Source organism: Diceros bicornis, chromosome 18 (genome assembly GCF_020826845.1).
Source record: "Diceros bicornis minor isolate mBicDic1 chromosome 18, mDicBic1.mat.cur, whole genome shotgun sequence".
Classification (NCBI taxonomy): Eukaryota; Metazoa; Chordata; class Mammalia; order Perissodactyla; family Rhinocerotidae; genus Diceros; species Diceros bicornis.
The window spans coordinates 42,618,538-42,640,410 of NC_080757.1; the positions used below are offsets into that span (position 1 = coordinate 42,618,538).

Here is a 21,873-nt window from a genome sequence, read left to right on the forward strand (position 1 = left end):
ATTATTTTCTCATGCTCACTGAGACCTTATCATTCTTCCCATTTTCCAGATGAGGAATCAGGCTCAGCGAGGTTATATCCCTGCCCAAAAGCACATGGACAGAAAGTGGCAGATCCCAGATTCAACCCCAGGTTCATCTGACTATAAAGCCGATGCTGTATTCCTATGTTAGATTGCTGTCTGCTGCAGGACCTTGGACAAGCTGCTGTACCTCTGTAAGCGTCGGTTTTCTCCTCTGAAGAGTGAGGATAACAGTATCTCCCTCACAGCGTTGTTGAGAGGGTGACATGCCCCTGGCACACAGTAGGCTCCTTTTCCCTCCCAACAATCTGCATATGACACTGTCTCCAGACCCCTCCCCATCACAGCCCCCCTCCTCCTGCCGTGCTTCTGTGCCCTGCCCTGTGCCCCCAATGAGCTGTGCTCCAGCTGAACTTGCACAGTGACACATCTCTGACCTGTCCAGAGGAGGGCAGCTGTGATGCCACTGATGCAGCTGGTGACTGTCTTAGCACAAGACATTCCTCTGGGCTGGGCTGTCGCCCCTGCCCCCATGCCAAGACACTTTAGTATAAGTTTAGTACTCCACCTACTGCCCAGGCTATAGGAAAGTATTGGTGGTGGGTACGTTTGGGGACAGAGCTGTTGTCAGGCCGATGATCAGGAGGGTCTAGAGGTGCTGCAGTGGGAAGATTCACTGACTTGCTGAATGACCTTGGGGGAGTCCCTGCCTCCCTCTGGGCCACAACTTGCCCCTCTGTGACGTGGAGAGAATGAGCCGAATGGCTCTGATGACCGTACAGATGTTCTGGATCATTAATGCCACTCTCCTTTCCCTTGTTCTCTCCCCTCCCCTTGTCTCTCTGGTGCATTTGGCCCCTTCTACCCCCACAGGGGTCCGCAGACACACACACACACACACACACACACACACAGAGGCTGTGACTTTGATTTGCTTTATTTAGCCTGTGTGGGAGCAAGGAACAAGCTTCGGTGGGAGATGAGGGTGCAAAGGGGAGAGCTGGGCCGGCACTGCCCTTGGATTAGAGGAGGCAGGAGGCGGCATTACAAATCCATCGGGCTGAGCTCCCTGTGAGGAGAGGGCAGAACATGGCAGTGTGAGTGGGTGGTCCTCATGCCCTCAGGAGATCTCAGGCCAGCCCTGGGTCCCTGTTCTCCCCTCCCTCCGCCTCCACCTCCATCCCCACCCCCGTTTCAGCCCCAGGGAGCTGGCAGACAGGGCTGGGAATCAAACCCACCTGGGGCCAGGTGCCTCGGGGGAGCCCCACTCCAAGAACTCCAGCGTGTCTTCTTTGTCTCTTTTCCCATACCTGGGGGCAGGGGGTGCGGAGAGGCAGCTGGGGCAAGTGCTGTGCCCAGGCGCCAGCTCACCTGCCTCCTGCCTACCCTTGGGCACCATCCCACCCGGGACCCAGGCCTGGTCAGTAGAGATGCTCTGCATTCCCAAGAGCATGGAAGGGGCTGGGGCTGGGGGCGTGGCCCAGGGTCCCAGTGGCTGGGATCTGTCTCCCTCTGTCTCGCACACACCTGGGCCTGGTCAGCACGTTGATGTATCTGCGGAGCTCAGCCGCATATTGGGCCATCTCCTCTGGCGTGGCATTGTCCCCCGGGTACACTGGCTCCAGCGGGGACCCCTGGGTACCCAGTGGTGGCTGCAGCAACAGAGCCACGCATGTGGACAGGAGCAGCAGAGAGAGGCAGCGGCGTGCGGCGGCCATCTGAGGAGCAAGAAGTGGGGAGATGAGGCAGAACAGAGTCCACCCGCCCAGCCCTTTAGCCCATCACCCATTTCTCCAAGCCTGGGGACAAAGGGACAAAGCAAAGGGCTGCTGGGACCTGACCACCCCACCTCCTAGCCACTGCCCTGGAGAGCACGGACAGCCCCCTCTCACGAGCAGCACAGCTGCCGGAGCTCAGCCAGGGCTTCGGCAAAGTAGAAAAGCATAGCAGAGAAGGTGGGGACATGAGGCAGGAGACACAGGACTCATGACATTCAGGGCCTGATGGCTCTCAGGAGGCAGATGCGGGGTGGGAGTTGGAGGGAAGAGGCTGGTGGGAAGTAGGGGCACTCCAGCTCACCTACAGTGTGGGGACACAGAATGAACTTGTGAACCAAAGGACAGAAATCCATGGCCTTGTAGGTCAGCCCCCCCACCCGCCCCCAGGGTTAGACATGCAGATGTAGGTCCTAGAGAAGACACTATCGCCATGTTACCCTGGACAGACGGGCACAGTCACACACTCGGATCTCACTCACTAGGTCGCAGTCACTCACACATTTGTGTTCACAGCCACCACCGCTTCCCCGCACACATTTGCAGTCCTCTAGCCAGCAAACTACTCTTCCAGGGTGACAGATTTGTCCAGATGTAGAGCCAGACCCAAGCAGGACCTCAGGCCTCCCAAGTCCCCCAGCCCTGCAAAGCATCAACTCCTTCCCCCGATCCCAGGCCCTAGCCTTCCCTGGGCAGGCTGAGCCCACTTACCCTGAGTCCTCAGCGAGAGGGAGCTGGGACAAGCAGGTGCCTGCCTCAGGCTGGATGGTCCCCTGCCCTCAGCTGTGCCCCTTTATAGTCCTCAGCCCCCCAGAGTCCCCGCCTCCTGTCAGCCTCTCTCACTCCCCAGCCTTCACCCCCTCCTCCCACTGTCTCCCTGGTACCCGGGACGCCAGCGCTGGGGCCAGGGACAGGAGGGGGATAAGGCAGTGTCGTGGTGCCAGACCAGTGGCATAACAGGTAAAAGTGGACAGATAAAAGTCCCCTGTGGGCCCCCATCTGCCTTTGGGCACCAGAGCAGGCTTGGTCCAAGAAGGACAGGGTTCTGGGAGCACAGGATGACTGAAAGGTTCTGGTCGCAACCTTGAAACAGCTCCTCCTGCCTCCCAAGGATTAACCCAAATCATCAAATAGATTCCTCAGGGCAGAGGCTTGAGGCTGTGGCTCTGAGACTCCAGGGATGAAGGATGGAGACTCAGGACTTCCTTTCCAACTTGTGATTCTAACAAGGTGGGAATGGGGGAGGGAAGGAGTGGGGCCCCAGGCAGGGAGAAACCGGCTCCTGGGCTGGTGCACAGGAGGCAGAATGAGAACTGACGTACCTGCTTTCAGGGGAAATGGTGTGTGCCAATTTCTAGTCGCCGTTTCCCAGACCCTCCATTCTAGGAGAGGGATAAAAGCCAGCATCATTTGTAAAGCTTTGAATTTTCTAAAGTGCTCCCAGCTCAGTCACCTCACTGAGTCCCTACAACAACCCATTTTACAGATTCAGAACCTAAGGCTCAGAGACATTAAGTAACTAGCCTCAGGCCACATAACTAGTCAGTGGGAGATCCACAGTTTGAAACAAAGTCTAACCCCAAAATCTGGACTCTTTTTTTCTAAGTGGGGCTGTCAAAGTATTGCTATAATTTCCCACTTTTTGGCTCAGAAATGTGAGGCTCACAGAGGGGAAGACACTTGCCCAAGATGACACAGCTGTCTGGGACTCAAGTTCTGGCTTAGATTCCAGCCCCACCGTCCCAGCCCCACTGCCTCCGGGAGCCTCCGAGTCTCCTTGCTCAGGTCCCTTCCCCAATCCCCGGCCCCCTCCCCAGTTCAGGCCGAGGAGCAGTAACTGGCTGTGTCCGGATGACACACTGAAGCCTGAGTAGGGAGCAAAGGATCTCTCACCCCTGAGGATCTGCTGACCCAGATCAGGACACCAAAAGTGTGTTCTGGAAGAGGAGTCAGGGGGAGAGGCCTGGAGGCGATGCGGCAGGGATCTGAGCTTCGATTTTCCTCAAGATGGTGAGGATAAGGAAGCTCGGTGAACATCAGTGTTCTTTCTTGCTCCTCTCAATTCTGATTTCTGGTAACAAGAACAATAATGCTTCACCTGACAACAACTTACATTCCACAAAGCAAATATGGAGGTTCTTCTGTTTCCCAAGCCTTGGCCCTTCTCTGGGCCTCCAGTTCCCACTTTGCAAAACATGGGTGGTGAGTTAGTGGCTGGTCCCAGGTGGACCTCTGGGGAGGCGGGCAGAGACTGCAGTCTGCCACCAGGGGGCGCCTGGCTCCATCCCTAGTTTGAAGGGTCTGGGCTCCCCCAGGACTGTAGCCTGGTGGGGACCTATTCTGACAACTACTCACATCAAGACCCAGTTCCTGCCGACAGATGGTAGATCTGGCAATTAACTCAAGTGCTGAGGCCATTTATAGTTCGGTCTTGTCACAGAGGTAAACAGCTTTGTCAACCTAAGAAATGACAGGTACTCCACAATGTCAGCTGCACCCATGACTTTCATTTTTCTCCTTTGCAAACAACAGATTCTTCTTCTGGGTCCTCTCAGGGATGGTGTGACAATCAAGGGGGAAGAGGCAGGGGATGTGCTTTCTAAACTGTATGGCCATGTCCAGAACTGAGCAATGGTTGGGTCTCACTCATCTTCATGTGTTCCCAGGGCTGCCGTGGAGCCCTGCTGGGGAAGCCAGCAAGTACTTACCTGCAGATGGACTCAATGAAGTGATAGTGGTCCCTCTCTGCTGCCCAACCGCACGCCCTCTGGGGCAAGGAGAATGGCCACCAGGCAGTGTCGGGGATAGAGTGAGGGTGATGAGACTAGGGAAGGAACACCCCAGAAACACCGGGGATGAAACACCTTCACAGAGTGAGGGTGAGTGTACAGTAGCAAGGGGCCTGGGGGTCCACACACAGGGGACTGCAGGGACAGGAATTTGACCAGCATTGTGTCCTCCATCACCTGCCTCTCACAAGAGTGTCTCCAAAGCAGCCTGGCCCAACTCTTAGGCCTACGTCATTCCTACACTAGGTGGCAGCAGCAGAGGTGGGGAAAGCTGGGGTATGGCTGCCCTGGGATGCCAGGAACCCATGGAGTCCCCCATACCCTGGAGAAACCCTTGGGCTGAGGATAGCCGTCACACACATACACACACACACACACACACACACACACACACACACACACACGATGCCTGCAAAAACAAATCCTATCATTGTCAGCCCAAATCTTTCCTAAAGAGGAAGGCTTCTTTCTTGCTAAGAGAGAGACTAAACCAATCTACAAAACAAAGTGTTGGGGGTGGGGGTGGGGACCATGGGGGCTGGGTGTGGAAGGAGGGGAATTTTTCCCAGAAGGGAGAAGTTCAGAGCAGTTTTGAGATGGGTAGGAAGCAGTAGGAGAGTAAAGGAAGAGAAGGGGATTTTAGTAAGCATTGCTGTAGACCTTAGGATGGATCTGTGTGATGTACCCTGAGGACTGGAGTGAAAAGTGGAATTTGTTTCCATTGCTTTGGTGTGGAGCTGTTGTTCCTTAAACACAGTGCTCCTTGGAATGTGAGCCCTGTGGGACTTTGGGTTTATAAGGGTTACACATGTGCCAGGCTGTGCCAGGCTGATCAGGACTGTAGACTCAGCTCCACCACTCACTACTCTGCCATTCACCAGCTGTGTGACCTTTGGCAACTTACGTGATCTCTCTGAGCCTTAAAGCAGCAGAGGGTTATTATTATTTAAGGTGTCAGTATCCTGTTTAACCAGGGAACAAATAAATGCAGGGAAATGAAATGTCTAGGCCAAAGTCACAGAGTCCATTAACGGCGGAGACAGGACTCAAATCCAAATCTTTTGTCTCTGAGGCCACTGCGCCCACCCTGGGGCCCTGCCCTTGAGGGATGGTGTGGGATAGCTCTGTGTGACAGCTCATATTCAGGCTACAGGTATACTCAGGGCAGGGCAGGAAGGTTCCTGGAGGACATGAGGCTTGAGGTGGCCTTGAAGAGTGGTGGGGGAATGCTATCTCACATATGTAGGGAGGTGGCAGTGGGACTGAGCAATTCAGGGGCACACATTGAGGAACTGGGGGAGATGCCACCAGAGGAGAAAGAGAAGTGTTATGGAGAGCCTTGCAGCAGAAGAGTTTAGACATAATGGTCAGTGGAATCAGAACTGGCGTGGGGTGGCTCTCTTATCTCTGTCCCCAACTATATGGCCTCCTGCAAGTCTCTTCTCCTCTCTGAGCCTCAAGATTCTCATCTGCTCAGTGAAGAGATAGGACCAAATGATTTCTGGCCGATGTTCAAAGGAGATCGTGTTTGCAGCAGATGATGCTGGTTGCCCCAGTATCCCCTCTCTCCTTCTTCCCTCGTGAGAGTGCTTGAGACGGGCACTTGGCCACTCAGCTAAACTCATCTTTAGGTTGTTCTTGTAGTGAGGTGGGACCACGTGACTGAGTTTTAACCAATGAGATGAGAATTTAAATGACTCATTAAATTCTGGTGCCATTCTGGTTTCAGGAGTGGATGCACCCTCCCGTGGCAAATTGTACCAAAGATGACCACAAAAATCCCTCCTATCCCACACGCAGTTCTGCAGTGAGGTCTGTGTGCCCTCATCCTGAATGTGGGTGCACCTGTGACTGCTCTGACCAGTAGCGTGTGGTGGGAGATGCCATGCAACTTCCAAGGCCAGGTCATAAAAGGCCATTGTTATGGGTCGAATTGGGTCCCCACAAAATCCATACGTTGAAGCCCTAACCCCCAGTACCTCAGAATGGGACCTTATTTGGAAATAGAGTCATTGCAGATGTAATTAATTAAGATGAGGTCATTGTCTGTTGTCTTTATTAAAAGGGGAAATTTGGACACAGGAACAGACATGCACAGAGGGAAGACGATGTGAAGAGACACAGAAAGGGGCACTCATCTACAGGCCAAGGAGAGAGGCCTGGAACATACCCTTCCCTCACAGCCCTCAGAAGGAACCAACTCTGCCAACACCATGATTTAAGACTTCTAGCCTCCGGAACTGTTGTTTAAACCACTCAGTTTGTGGTACTTTGTTACGGCAGCCCTAGAAAACCAACACAGCAGTGCAGCTTCCTCCTGGTTCTCTTGGCGCACTCTCTCTGGGGGGAGCCGGCTACTGTGTAGGTCCAGCTGCCCCAAGAACGTCATGCTGGAGAGGCCACGTGAGGGTGCTAGGTCGGCAGCCCCAGCTAAGCTCCCAGCCAATAGCCAGCAGCCCCTGCCAGACACGTGAGCCAGCGGAGCCCACAGATGACTGCAGCCCCAGCCAACCTCTCACTGTCACTGCACAAGAGACTCCAGGTGACAACTGCCTCATCAAGCCCTTCCCAATCCTGACGCATGATGGTTGTTTTAAGCTGCTAAGTTTTAGGGTAACTTGTTACACCACAGAGTAACCAGCACACCTACACTTTCCCCTTCTCTCCCTTCCCTCTTGCCGGAACACAGAAGTGGTGTTGGTGGGCCATCCTCAATCCTGTAGATGAGGGCATGGAGAAGCCACAAAATAGGACCCTGGGCCCTTGGATGCCCTCATGGAGTGGAGCTGCCGACTCCCCAGATGCCACTGGCATTTTATGTAGGAGAGAAATAAACTCCTATCTTGTTTAAGCCACTGTTAATTCTGTCTCTATTTGAAAAGCCAAATCCATATCTTAGCAATATACTGTGTGTAGAACAAATAGCTCAGTGTCCAGCATGTAAGTGCTTTTTTTTTTTTTTATTGTGAGGAAGATCAGCTCTGAGCTAACATCCATGCCAATCTTTCTCTTTTTACTGAGGAAGACTGGCCCTGAGCTAACATCCGTGCCCATCTTCCTCCACTTTATATGGGACGCTGCCTCAGCATGGCCTGACAAGCAGTGCATCGGTGCGCGCCCGGGATCCGAACCCAGGCCGCCAGCAGCGGAGCGGGCGCACTTAACCGCTACGCCACGGGGCCAGCCCCCACAAGTGCTTTTTTAAAAAGGTAGCCATTGCTATTGTCATCATTAATATTACACCTAAGGCACCCTCCAGCTCCAACATTGGGTGAGACAGATCATCGGTGGATTAACCACCTGCTCAACACTCCTCCACGTGAACATGAGGGGAACCCACGTCACTGATGGTCAACCAGACATGTCGAGCCAGGCAGAAATTGTCTGTGGTCATGCATAATTCATACCATCCATTAGCCTCAAACTGACTGCGGCTCTCCCGGGCAGACCAACAGACAGGGGACCACGGGCACTGACACAGGTACACATCCTCTCACTCCTCTGACCACAGAATGAACCAACGCTTGTGGCAGCCATTGCATGCTCCCATCCCCCCTCTCCTGGTGCAGGGGAAGTGGGATTGGAGGAGGGAGACAGGAAATGGGATGGGAAGTGGATCTCAGATAATGGTAATACAGTGAGGAGAGGAAGCCTGAGAAACTAACCCTACCCTGAAAAATCAGGAAAGGCTTCTGGGAGGAGGTGACCACTACCCTGAAGATGTTTTCCAGACTGAAGAGAGGGAAAGGCCTCTGCAGGGAGAGGGAGTGACCTTGGCAAAAGCTTAGAGCATCAGAGTCCACATAGCTCGTGACCTGTACCAGGCCTGGGACCTGCCTCCACCTCGCCCTTCCGCCCTACCTCAAGGGAGGCTGGAGGGCAGCTCAGGGGAGGATGATAGGCATCAGAGCCCCATGGTCCCCTAGGGCATGTTGTGTCTGAGCAGGGGCCTCTCTTGCAGCTATGTCAAAGCCAGCTCTAGGGTCTTCTCCCAGAGACACCTAACTGCAAATAGTCCTGGAAGGGCACTGCCCTCCGAAGTGACACCGCCCAGCCTTCCTGCCTTTCTTACCACCTCTGGGTCTGGGGTTTGGCCTCACCCTGATTCTCCCTCTCATTCCCCAGCTCCCTGCCTCAGGCTTGGCCAGGTCCTGCTGAACTAGAGGCCTAGGAGAGAGCCCACAGATAGAGGAGGCCATGTCTGAGGGGGGAGACATAGGCCCTTCTTTCACGGACCCCCCAGACCTAGAAGGGAGACAGAACACAGAGACACAGACAGAACAGAGCAGTGGCCATGAGAGCTGGGCAGCCACACAGGGCAGGAAGAGTGCAGATCAGGGACAATCAAGGCAGACTTCCTAGAGGAAAGGGGCTGGGAAGGAAGAGTGTCAGGGAAGATCAGCCTGCAAACAGGTTCTAGAATTCCTCACAGTCATAGGTGCAGAGTGGTGAGGGACTCGGGTTAGATTCCAGTCTGAACATCCAAAGTGCCTCCAGTCTTCCGTGTCTTGTCCAGGGGAAGGGGGGGGGGAGGCGTGCACAGGAGGGTATCCCCTGGCCTTGTCACCAGGAAGGCACAGTTAGCGGCTTATCCACTGAATGTGAATTCAGCAAGGTGGAGGACGGCAGATAATGAGGGAAAGGGCAGAAATTGTCTGTGGCCATGCATGATTCATACCGGGGGTCTCTTCATTCCCATCTCCCCACACTCCCGTTGCTCCTCCTGCCCAGGGAATGGGAGATGTTAGAAATGACCCTTCCCCCAGCACACACACCCACCTCACCCCCCAAACGACTCTTTCTCCACAGCCCCATCTTGGAGCCCATCTCCACCCCCAGCCACTACAACCCTGGGGGCTAGTAATACCTCTCCTGGGGTAACCGCCCTGGGGTGTTGGTGCCTAGCCCGGGCCCCGAATGGCCTTCATCTTTGGGGGAATGCAGCTCTGTCCCCATCTACTCTCCCAGGCTGCCTAGCATGCTCCTCTCTGCCCTCCTCATCCTCGCCCTCTCCATCCTCGGATGACTCTTCTTCCTGTTCCTCCCTGCCCCTTTTCAAGAACTTTCATCCTGCCCCCTCCTCCACCGACTGGAGTTTCACCGAGGTCCCTTGTCTGGGCGCTGTGCACTGGCCGGGCTGGGCGGTAGTGTCTTCTCTTAGCTCAGAGCAGAGGGAGCCCCCCACTCCGCCCCAGTCCTGACCTGGGGCGCCTTTGGTCTGAGGTGCCGAGTCTCCTCCCGGCTCCAGCGCCTCCACCCTCCACTCCCACCTGGATGCCACCTCCACGAAGGAGAAGGGAAAGGAAGCACAAATGCACACATTCCGTTTCAGTGAAATTTGCTCTTTATTTGGGGACCAGGGGAGGACCACACAGCCCTCCAACCCAGAGGGTGGTGGCAGCGAGAAATGGCAATGAAGACCCCACCCGGATCCCTCCCCAGCCGCAGCGGGCAGGGAGAGGAATCCAGGCTCCGGGGCCAGGAGCAAACATGCAAATGAGGTCGGTGTCGTTAGCACATCTCCCAGGAGGCCTCGGGGGTCGTCACCACACGTAGTCGCCTTCTGACCTGGAGGAGGGAAAGAAAGGAATCTGGAGCCCGGCCTTGGCTCTGGGAGAAAGTACGAGGTGGCCGTGCCGGGGTGGGGGCTCCGTGGAGCAGCAGGACCAGGCCGCGCTCCAGAGGGCAGGGCGTGTGGCGAGGGGGCCGCTTTTACCGCGACTTGACCGGGCGGTCCTCGCCGTCGGGGAAGAGCAGTTTCGAGAGGATGGCTTCGGGGCTGTCGCGTTTCCCATACCTGGGGGCGGGGCCGGGAATGGGCGGGGTCAGGCCTGGCCACGCCCCGGGTGGAGGCTGGCGGAGGGCGGGACCCCCGCGCCGCCCGCCCGCCGGGCGCACGCTCACCGCTGCCGGGTGACCAGGTTGAGGTAGTGGCGCAGCGAGGCGTAGTAGCGGCTCAGCTCCTCGGGCGAGGCGCCTTCGCCGGGAGCCTCGGGTTTGGCGGGGTAGGCGTCGACGAGCGCCCCCAGGCAGGCGAGCAGGGCCAGCAGCACGGTGGCCATGGTGGGCCACGGCCTGCGCACTGGCACCATCTGGAGAGGGGGCATTGGAGCGTGGGTCTCCCCGAGCCTCAACCCGGACAGCAGGAGGCTGAGGCTGCAGTCGGACCCACGCTCCAGCGGCCTGCCTGCGCCTGGTACCCAACCGGGGCTCAGCCACCCGCTCACTGTGTGTTCTCGGGCACTGCACCGTGTCTGGCCTCAGTTTCCTCATCTGTCAGAGGGGCCTAAGACCTACCTGCGTCCCCTCTCCCCACCCGCTGCTGTCCAGAAGGGTAGATGGAGGAAGAGAGCTATGCGGGTAGCGGGGGCGCCGGGCCTCTCTCCTTACTGCTTCTGCTGGCCCCCTCCCAATCCAGCTTCCCACCACTCAGTCCCAGTTTCCACCATCCCAGCCTTAGTTTCCTCACAAAATAGCTTGGGTTCCCCAGCACCAGACCATTCCTGGGCCCCGGGCCACTCACAGCAACAGCTCCCGAAGCGGAATGAGCAAGGGGTGAAAAGTGAGAGAGTCCCAAGGGCTGGGCCTCTGCAGGTCGGGCTGCGGCCTCCTCTGCTCAGCGCTTTCCCTGCGGGGCTTATATCCAGGCCTGGAAAGGGAGGAGGAAGCCGAGGGGGAGGGGGAGCCCGAGGGGGGACGGCCCTTCCTCCTCCCTCCTCCACCCCCGCTAGACCGCTGAGCCCACACCCAGACAGTGCATGAAGTCTCCACCTCACAGGAGCTGCGGGGGAAGCCGCCATTCTCAGACTCATGGTCCCTCTGGACGGGGTGCCTAGCCTGAACCCAGTCTTCACCCCACAGCCCCCGACAGCAGGTCTAGCCTCCTGAGGAAGTGAAGCATTTGGATCTAGACTCCTGGGGCAGACCAGAGATCAGGGTCCATCTTCCCCAGCCTGTCCATGGGTGGGAGTGGGGGATGGTAGGCTGGACACGTTTCCTCAGCCTGTGGGACCTGTGACAACTCCTTCCAGAAGGCAACCTTTTCGGCCCCTGCTTGCCAATAACTTGGAGAAGGGCTGAGGCATGACAGGACCTGTGAGGAAAGTCTCTTTCTGCTGTAGGAAGGGATGGGAGCTCTGACTTTGGCTCTTGACCTGCTGTTCATGATGTCCTGGAGGAAGAGCCTCTCCAAACGTGCCATTATGTCCCTCTCCATTAAAGATTTGAAGAGGGGGCAGGAGGAGGCAGAAGCCAGTGCCCTACCCAAAAGCACCTGAGTCTGCCACCTACCCAAAAGCATCCAGCCTGGCACATACAGACCTGGGTTGAGCGAGGCCTGGCATAGAGTCCCCTGCCAGTGTGCCCCCAGCCTCATCCAGGTGTCATTCAGGGCACTGGTGTCTTCTGGGCCTGAGCAACGCCAGGACTGCACTGTCCCCAGCCCAGTGCAGCCCCTCTGGGGCAAAGACCCTCATGCAGGGCCTTCAAAGGGAAGAGGAAAGGATTAGTGTTTATTAAGCACCTGCTGTGCATCGGGCAGTGCGTGATTTCGGGCACCACACCACCACGAGCTGAGTTAATCCCCATTTTACAGATGAGGAAGCTGAAGCTCTGAGAGGTGAGAGAATAGCCAAGGTCACCCAGGATTCAAACAAGAGAAAAGGGCTGAGGCAGACCCCAGGAAGAGGCCTGCTCATTACCTGGACTAACCGTGGGCCTCAGGAGTCGGGCAGGGGAGCAGGGGAGGGGAGGCAAAGTGTGAGGCCCGCCACCTGCTCTGAGAGGCCGGGGTCAGGGAGGGGCCTCCGGACGCCAACCCCTTCAGACCCGCCTGCCCCGCCAACAAAGCCCTTTCCCGCTCCCTTTGCCTGGCCCGGCCGGAGCCTCCAGTGCTTCCAGCTGTCCCATCAGTCCTGGAGGGCAGGAGGGGCCATCTTGTCCAGGCCCCTGCTTCTGGGCCAGCTCCTCCACCCTCAGGACAGATGGCCGTGGGTGTTTTTTTAGAGTTCTCCTGAGGTGGAGAGTCCAGGGCTGCCTCAATCACCTTTTTATGGGTTCAGTCACCTGCACTCTCAGGAAATGGCTCCTTATCAGCCTGTCAGGCCCCGTGGGCCCCTCACATCCCAAGAAAGGCCAGGGTGCTTTGCTGAGCACAGGGGTGGAAGAGGACACGGGACAAGGGGACATGGACCCCACCCTCAGAGGGAGGAGAAAAATCATTCTTAGAGAGCTCTCGTCTCAGGGGCGAGGCACAGCCCTGTTCTCCAGGAACCAACTCAGAGAGTCAGGCTGTATCCTTGGCTATCCCCAGGCCGAGGTGAGGGGCACAGCAGGATCACAGGGACTCCAGCCTGAGGGAGGAAGCTCTCCACTTTCCTTGCAGAGCCCAGTCTGAGGAGCTCCCAGAACACAGAGACAGAGACAAACACAGAGAGACAAGTGTTGTCCAGTTTGGAGAGAAGACAGCGGAGATGAAAGAGCTCCACTCCTCCAGAGGCCATGGAAAGACAGACAGGTGCTCCTCCTGGGGACAGAGAGGGCAGCCAGGGGGCTGGTTAGGACAGCTGTAATCCCAGGGGTCAGGGCCTAGAGGAGGACGCTGCAGGCTAAAGGGGGCAAGGATAGCGGAGAGTGGGGGGCTGTTTGCTCTTCTGACACTGCCGCAGTAGCTGGGGTGGTGACCAGGGTTTCTAGTGTGCTGATCCTGGGCTGACAGAGATGACAGGAACTGTGAGATGCCCACAGGGAATCAATGGCACCCAGAAACCCCCTCATGCCTTGGGGTCTGAGGACAGATGGGAGGAGAGGAGAAACAGTGGAGAAGCTAGAAGGCCCAGATTCAGGGTACAGCCTCTGAAGAGGTCACTTCCTCATTTACTTTTAGGGTGAAAGTAAATGGGACCGAAGGAGGTCCCGCAGTGTGGACCAGGAGCCAGCCTCCCACATCTCACAAACCCTCCCTCTCCATCACGTCCCAGCCCTCCAACTCCACTCCCCAATTACAGGGCAAGCTGATTGGTTCATTAATCACCACCTCCTCATTGAGGAGTTTATTAACTTGTTGATTAGTGAGGAGGACGTCTCAGCCCTCGATCAATGGGCTCAGCTACCCCACACACACACGCACCCACCGCCATCATTGACCCATGACTCAGTCACTATGAGACATGTCTCAGGGTGGGGGCTGACATCTGTGAGGGAAGAAACTTCAAAATAATTGTTATTGTAGACTTGGGACCAGCTGCTGCCTCCAACTTGTCTTCAAGGAGTAGAGGGGACAGAATCACTGGAGTTCTCTTGATCCCTATTCTCAGAGCACCTAGCAAGGCCACCTCAGGGGCCAAGGAGGCCATGGACTTGGACCCCAGCTGACCACTCCCCTTGTCCAGTGGGCTCAAGGGCCACTCCTCAAGAGAGGGTGGCCCATGCCACTCATTCTCAGAGGCTTAGCATTCTGTACCCCCCATCCACCCTCCCCACTCCCAACACATGAGGCGTCTCCTTGACACACCACACACGGGGCAGCACTAGTCCACTGCCTTCCACCCTCAGGCCAGGCCTGCTCGCCAAGATCCTATAGACAGACAGACAGCAGGTTGCCGTGCAGCAAGAGTGACTCGATCCCCATTCAACAAGCACTTGTTAAGCCCCTACTTGAGCCAGGCACTGTCTAGGCACTGGGGACAGAGCAGTGGACAAACAGGCAAAATCTTTGCCCTTGTGAGTCTTATATTCTAGCAGCAGGAAATAGAAAATAAATGAATAACCAAAGAAACAGGTGGTATGTCTGATGAGGATAAGTGCTGTAGAAAAAAATCAGGGTAAGGAGGATAAAGAGTACTAGGGTGGGGGGCCTAATTTTATATTGGATGGTTAGGGAAGGCCTCACCTGTAAGATGGCGTTTGAAGGAAGTGAGGAAGCAAACCATGAGGCTACCTTGGGAAGGGTGTTCCAAGTAGGGGAAAGAGCAAGTGCAAAGGCCCTGAGGTGGGAATGTGCTCAGCAGTTTGAGGAATGGCAAGGAGGTCCACGTGGCTGGAGTGGAGTGGGAATGGGAAGAGTTAGAAGGAGATGAGATCAGGGAGGTAGCAAGGGGATCAGATGATGTAGGTCCTTGTAGGCTGTTATGAGGACTTTGGCTTTTGCTCAGAATGAGATGAGAGCTTTGGTCAGAGGAGTGACATCTTCTGACTTAACGTTTTAAAGGAAGCATTCTGGCTGCTGTGTTGAGAATAGACTGAAGGTGGGTAAGGTCAGAAGCAGGAAGGCCAGTTAGGAACCTATTGCAATCCAGCCAAGAGATGGCGGTCTCACACACACACACACACACACACACACACGCACACTCCTCACAGCTGCAAAGGTACCACTCATGTCTCACCCAAGAACAACTTCCAGTGATGTCTGTAAGGTACTGACAGCCTCTCATCTAGCTGAAAAAATCTGCTGGTGAAGACAGCAGAAAATCAATGGATGTGCCCAGTGGTTAGGTGGTAGATCTGTCTGCTCTCTGATTGTTAAGGCACCTCGTTCATTAGTCCGTGGGAAACCCTCTCTGCTATATATAGTGTATATATATATATATATATATATATATATATATACACTATATATATATATATATACTGGCTACAGCCCAGGAAAATACTGGCTACTGTGATAGTGCTTATAGAAATGCCAGCTTCTTCATTCTGTCATGAGTGTAAATGTCCTCTTACTTAAAAACACTCTGGCTCTTTGCACAGAATGAAGCAGAGAATGAAGATTAGCCAGTTGACACCAGGGGAAAATGGCCACATCCCTCCCAAGGGATATTAGGCACATTCAAGGAAGCTTCGTCATCTCCCGGCACAAATGGGAGGGAAGAAAGCAGACACACTCCTAACTTCCCACGATCTGTCACCGCCCGCAAAGCCCTGTGGAGGGTAAGTGGAACCACGAGGGAGCGAGTGAGGTCAACGGGAGTTGTCCAAACTGTCACACCGTGGATTCCGGTTATAACCGTGGAGGGGAGGGGGGTGGTTGGGAGGCAGTAACGGCAAGACAGAAGGGATTGTCACTTTTTATGGTAGGAGTTCTCCTATGAGACCTCCCCTCACCCGAAGTTCCAGGTTCTTCTGTGAAACGCAGCAACAGATACCTGTGACGTGGTGCATACTCAAGGCTCGGGCTTCTCCCTACAGTGGATATCGGCAAAATCTTTCTGCAAAGGACCAAATAGTAAATATTTTAGGCTTTGCAGGCCACGTAGTCTCTGTCACAACTATTCAACTTGGCTTTTGTAGCACAAAAGCAGCCACAGAACTGTGCAAAAAATGAATGGACGTGACTGTGCTCCAATAAAACTTTATTTGTGGACATTAAAGAGTGAATTTCATATACTTTTCACATGTCATAAAACATTATTCTTCTTTTAGTTTTGTTCAACCATTTAAAAATGTACAGGATGTATAAAAACGGGCCCGTGGTCTAGAAAAGGGAGGGCGTCAGTTCCCTCCGGTTAGGTTGTCTGTTTACTTGGGTGTGTTCCCTCGCCTGTTTATGCCAGGTATACTTGTCACTGTAATCACATGATCGTATAATTCAAGTAAATATTACACAAACTGGTGAAATATGAGTGCATAAAGAGTCATTTCCTTGAAAACTAGGTTGAATGCTTTGGAAAGGCTAAATAAAGAGAATGGCTGAAATGTTGAATTGGATGTGAAGGATAACTATAAAATACTCTGGGAAAATCCTAAAAAATCTAGGCCGATTCTGCTTCAGATTGTTTCACAGGTGTCTTTAAGTTCTCACTCCATTTAATGAAACTGGAGATAGTAGGTGACGGATTGCAGGATTGGGGGTGTGATTTACGCAAGAAAGACAAGGGGAGCTGGAGTCAGGAGACCCAAAGAGGGATGGTGCCTGAATGTGCATTTGTATGTTCGAAGTCAGAAGAAAATGACAAAGGCATATACGTGTCTATGTTTATGATTGCCCACGTGAACTGACTTTTTCAAAAGACTGGCCAATGACCCAGTCCTGCCAATATCTAAATAAGGGCATCTATTTTCTACATAGTTTGAATGTTTTTATAGGGTGTATATTTTACTTTAATAATTCGAACAACTAATAAAGGATTTTTTTTCCATCAATAAAGATAAAATGCTGGTGTGTGCTGTGAATCCCGGAACCAGATACTGGGAGGGGCCCGTGCACATCCCCACCATGTAAGTGCTCCTCTTCTTAGGGATGAGCCTCGCATCTGAGCCTGAAACTTCGCAGGGGCCTACAGTCCAGGAGGCCTGTGCTGCTGGTGCAGAAGCTTAAGTCCTGAAAGCAGTGTGAATTCAGGGAGAAACTGTTATAACCGCTGTCAGACACAGTCAGTTCCCTGATCCCCTAGGCCATTTCAGACCTTGTATCTGTGACCAAGGTGCCGGCTCATCATGGGTGCCTAGGAAATGGTCACTGAGTCAATCAACAAGCGAGCATATTAGTTAAGATATTGGTGCAGCTGCCTTAATAGAAACCAAATAACAGTAGCTTAAATGCCACTGAGGCTTATTTCTCTCTCATATAAGGGTCCAGGCTGGCAGATGGTCCAGGGCTAGGTGGCTCTGATCCACAAGGAGTCCAGGCACCTCTATCTTGTTACCCCAAGATTGTTGCATCACATGGTCAAAGAACGTTCATCCCCTCACATCCACGTTCCAGCTCATGGGAATGAGAAAAGAGAAGTAGAGGGCAAGCATCTTCCTTTTAAAAATATGATGGGGAAGCTGCACACATTACTTCTGCTCCTACCCCAGCAGCCAGAAGTTAGTCACATGGCCATTGCTTGCTTGGAGGGAGACCAGGGTATACAGTCCCCACCATGAGGATATCATCTACCCCCATGGGTTGAACCATGTCTGTGGGGTTTTCTAACACCAACAACCAATTCTCTGATTCTCCTGACACCAAGCAGGTATTCAACAATTCAGTTCAATCCTGACACTAAATACCTGAAGTTAGCACGGACCCCCTTAAGGGCTCAGTCCCACCAGGCTGCCCCCCACTTCAGACACCATCACAAGGCGCGGGCCTCCTGTGCTTCTGACCAACTGGCTGTAAATCAGGGATTCCCACAACCAGCTCCTCAGTCTGACAATTTGCTAGAAGAGCTCAAAGAGCTCAGGAACACACTTTATTTGCATTTACTGGTTTATTATAAGGATGTTATAAAGAATACAGATGAACAGCCAGATAAAGAGGTACTACCTAGGGTGAGGCCCAGAAGGGTCCTGAGTGCGGGAGACTCCGTCCTGTGGAGTTGGCGTGCACTGCCCTCCTGGCGTGTGGATGTATTCACCAGCTCTGAAGCTCTCCAAACCCCTTCATTTAGGGGTTCTTGTGGAGGTTTCATTGCTTAGGGATAATAGATTACTAACTCAGTCTCCAGCCACCTCTGCTCCCTGGAGGTTGGAGGATGGGGGTGGGACTGATAGTTCCAGGCTTCTAATCAAGGCTGATCTTTTGGGCGACAAGCCCCCATCCTGAAGCTATCTTGGGACCCGCTCACCAAGAGTCACCTCATTAGAATAAAAGATGCTCCCATCACCCAAGAAATGCCAAGGAATTTAGGAGCTCTGTGTCAGGAACTGGGGACAAAGACCAAATACATATTTCTTATTATGCCACAACCCCCTATGCTAATGACCCCAAAATCTCTGACACTTGCTCCTCTGCTGAGCTCCTGACCCATATAATCCTCTGTCGTGGACGTGTCCACTTGAATGTCTCTCAGTCAACGAGAACTCCATGTCGCCTAAATAGCAAAAATAATGTCAACACTTCTCAAGTGCTTCCATTGTATCAGCTACTTTTCACATATTAACTTAGTCTTCACAACAAACATAATTAGCCCCTTTTTACAGAAGATGAAATCGAAGCACAGAGAGGTCGAACCAGTAGCTGGCCCTTGTCTTTGCTTGTTATCTTTTTTTTTTTTTTTTTGGTGAGGAAGACTGGCCCTAAGCTAACATCTGTGCCCATCTCTCTCTATTTTGTATGTGGGACGCCACCACAGCATGGCTTGACAAGTGGTATGTACGTCTGCGCCCAGGATCCCATCCGGCAAAGCCCAGGCCACCAAAGCAGAGCACGAAACCCAACCACTATACCACCAGGCTGGCCCCTTCACTTGTTATCTTAATCCCCAGATCTCCAGGGATCTCCAGCTCCATGAACAGTACCTCTGTCTCTTCAGGGAGCTGAGTTGGAAATCTCGGCTTCACCCCACAGATGACTTGAATCCCTCTTCAAAAGTTTGAAGAAGGAGCAGTGCAGATCTGAGGACAGGCAGCAGGTCTAGGAATTGTGGTATAACCACAAGGGAATTCCTCGCAAAGGCTTACCTTTATTTTGCTATTTTCCCCTGGAACACAACGAAGTCATATGAAATGCACAGGTTAGGAGGCACCCCCTCCTTAATGCTTGTGTAACACATTTTTATCCATGAATATAAAATGAGGTATTCTACATACACTGTGTTTTTGGCTTGCTTTTTTTGTGTGTGTGTGAGGAAGATCAGCTCTGAGCTAACATCCATACCAATCGTCCTCTTTTTGCTGAGGAAGGCCAGCTCTGAGCTAACATCTATTGCCGATCCTCCTCCTTTTTTTCCCCCCAAAGCCCCAGTAGATAGTTGTATGTCATAATTGCACATCCTTCTAGTTGCTGTATGTGGGACGTGGCCTCAACATGGCTGGAGAAGCGGTGCGTCGGTGCGCGCCCAGGATCCAAACCCGGGCCGCCAGTAGCGGAGCATGCGCACTTAACCACTAAGCCACGGGGCCGGCCCTGGCTTGCTTTTTTCATTCAACAATACAGCACAGACATCTTTCCATGCCCATAAATATACATCTAACCCTTCCCCCAGCACTCCCAATCCTTACCTGCCCTATTTTTTCCATAGCACTGACCATGTTCCATCATGCTATATTATTAACTTATTTATTATGTTTATTGTCTGTCTACTTGCAATGGACTGAATGTTTGTAACCTTCCCTCCTAAACTCATATGTTGAAATCCTAACCCCCAATGTGGTCACATTAGGAGGTGGGGCCATTGGGAGGTGATTAGGTCATGAGGGTAGAGCCCTTATGAATGGGATTAGTGTCCTTATAAAAGAGAGCCCAGAGAGCTCACTCATCCCTGTGCCATGTGAGGACAGAGCAAGAAGATGGCCTTCTATGAACCAGGAAGGGGTCCTCATCAAACACTGAATCTGCCGGTGCCTTGATCTTGGACTTCCCAGTCTCCAGAACACTAAGAAATAAATGTTGCTTTTTTTAAAAAAAAAAACACAATAAACTGCCATTCTGGTTTCTTTCTTTCTTTTCTTTTCTTTTTCTTTTTTTTTTGAAGAAGATTGGCCCCGAGCTAACATCTGTTGCCAATCTTCCTGTTTTTCTTTTTTCTCCCCAAAGCCCCAGTACACAGTTGTATATCCTAGTTAAAGATCCTTCTAGTTCCTCTATGTGGGACGCTGCATCAGCATGGCTTGATGAGTGGTGAGAAGGTCCATGCAGAGGATCAGCGAACTCTAGGCCGCTGAAGAAGAAGGTGGTAACTTAACCGCTATGCCACCGGGCCAGCCCCTAAATGTTGCTTTTTAAGCCAATAAGATTACGGTAATTGTTATAGCCGCCTGAATGGACTAAGACAGTACTAGAAATGTAGGCTCCATGAGGACAGAGGTCTTCATCTGTTTCTTCACTGATGTATCCCTAGCACTTAAAACAGTGTCTGTGACGTGGTGGGGGTCTAGCAATACCTGTGAATGAATGAATCCACATCCTCACTTTCAGTGGCCACATGGTTTACACAGAATCACATATATAAACGTGTACACACACGTGCACACAAAAGTCTATTCCCATCCCATTGCAGTCTAGATCTTTATCAAGGAAGAAAGCAATTCTCTAAACATATGCATTCAGTTACCAGAGGGGAAGGAGGTGGGGGTGGGCAAAAGCAGTAAAGAGGCACATACGTATGGTGGTGGATAAAAACTAGACTATTGGTGGTGAGCATGATGCAGTCTATACAGAAACTGACAGATAATAATGTACACCTGCAATTACACAATGTTATAAACCTATACGACCTCAATAAAATAAAAAATCATAGTAACAATAAATAAATAAAACTCTATGCACTGTCCCTTGCACACCCTGTAGGCTAGAGGGTGGGTGCTATCAGGCCCTGTCCGCAACAGAATGGGCACCATACCTCACCCTGCAGAGCTTGTGTTCAACTCCAATTAAGACTGCAGAACTAGTGCCTAAGAACACAGACTCCAGGGCCAGGAGGACTGGGTTGGCCACTTACTAGCTGTGTGATCTTGAACAAATTACTCAACCTTCGTGTGCCTCACTTTTGTCATCTGTCAAATGTAGAAAACAATAATAACTACTTCCTATGGTCGTGACAATTTTCTTTTATTATTTTTTTTAATTAATTAATTTATTTATTTTGTGAGGAAGATCAGCCCTGAGCTAACATCCATGCCAATCCTCCTCTTTTTGCTGAGGAAGACCAGCTCTGAGCTAACATCTATTGCCAATACTCCTCCTTTTTTTTTTTTCCCCCCAAAGCCCCAGTAGATAGTTGTATGTCATAGTTGCACATCTTTCTAGTTGCTGTATGTGGGACGCCGCCTCAGCATGGCCAGAGAAGCGGTGCGTCCATGCGTGCCCGGATCTGAACCTGGGCCGCCAGCAGCAGAGCGTGTGCACTTAACCGCTAAGCCACAGGGCCGGCCCCAATCGTGACAATTTTAAAAGCTATTAGGTTCTGGGTAAGATGGAGGAGGCCCACTCCGCCCTGTTCCTCCCATTGAATGCCGCCATAAAACTTGGACAGAAATGCACGGAGCAGCCAGCTGAGGAGTCTGAAAAGTAAAGGGCAGCAAGCAAATTGGGGGAGAAAGCCAGAACTTGAAGTGAACTGGCAGTGGGGGGTCTCATTTTTCCCTCTGGTATTTCCAGGCCTGGACACAAGACAGTCCCAAATCCAGAATAAGCACTGAAGCGAAGAGAAAGATGTCAGCAGAAACTCTGGTTCTGCCTTGAGGAGTGGAAGAGGGAGGTCTAACACTCAGAGACAGCAGAGGAGACCCTATTTTTCTTTTCTGCATTCTCTTGTGCCCCAGCCGCCAGGCAATTCCATGGTGGTGGCAGTGGTGACAGAACCTCAGTGTTAAAACCCACAGACACTTAAAACTCTGAGGGAGGGGAATCTTCCCCCTCTGATGAA

General features: G+C 52.7%; 2 protein-coding genes across 3 annotated transcripts; both read right to left on the bottom strand.

Annotated features, from left to right (window-relative positions):
* Positions 1–1,065: 1,065 nt before the first annotated feature.
* Positions 1,066–1,739, bottom strand: PPY (pancreatic polypeptide). The gene is made up of 3 exons (XM_058561142.1): positions 1,549–1,739; positions 1,260–1,331; positions 1,066–1,090 (listed from the first exon to the last, which is right to left on the bottom strand). Exons 1-3 carry the CDS (start codon positions 1,737–1,739, stop codon positions 1,066–1,068), a joined length of 288 nt encoding a protein of 95 aa, XP_058417125.1.
* An 8,173-nt stretch (positions 1,740–9,912) lies between these two features.
* Positions 9,913–10,895, bottom strand: PYY (peptide YY). 2 transcript variants are annotated; one of them, XM_058561140.1, is made up of 3 exons: positions 10,490–10,882; positions 10,302–10,382; positions 9,913–10,153 (listed from the first exon to the last, which is right to left on the bottom strand). In XM_058561140.1, exons 1-3 carry the CDS (start codon positions 10,690–10,692, stop codon positions 10,129–10,131), a joined length of 309 nt encoding a protein of 102 aa, XP_058417123.1. In that variant the 5' UTR covers positions 10,693–10,882; the 3' UTR covers positions 9,913–10,128. The 2 variants fall into 2 exon arrangements, with proteins under 2 accessions (XP_058417123.1, XP_058417124.1); XM_058561141.1 differs by lacking the exon at positions 9,913–10,153 and having other exon boundaries at positions 10,298–10,382; positions 10,490–10,895.
* Between the last annotated feature and the right edge of the window lie 10,978 nt (positions 10,896–21,873).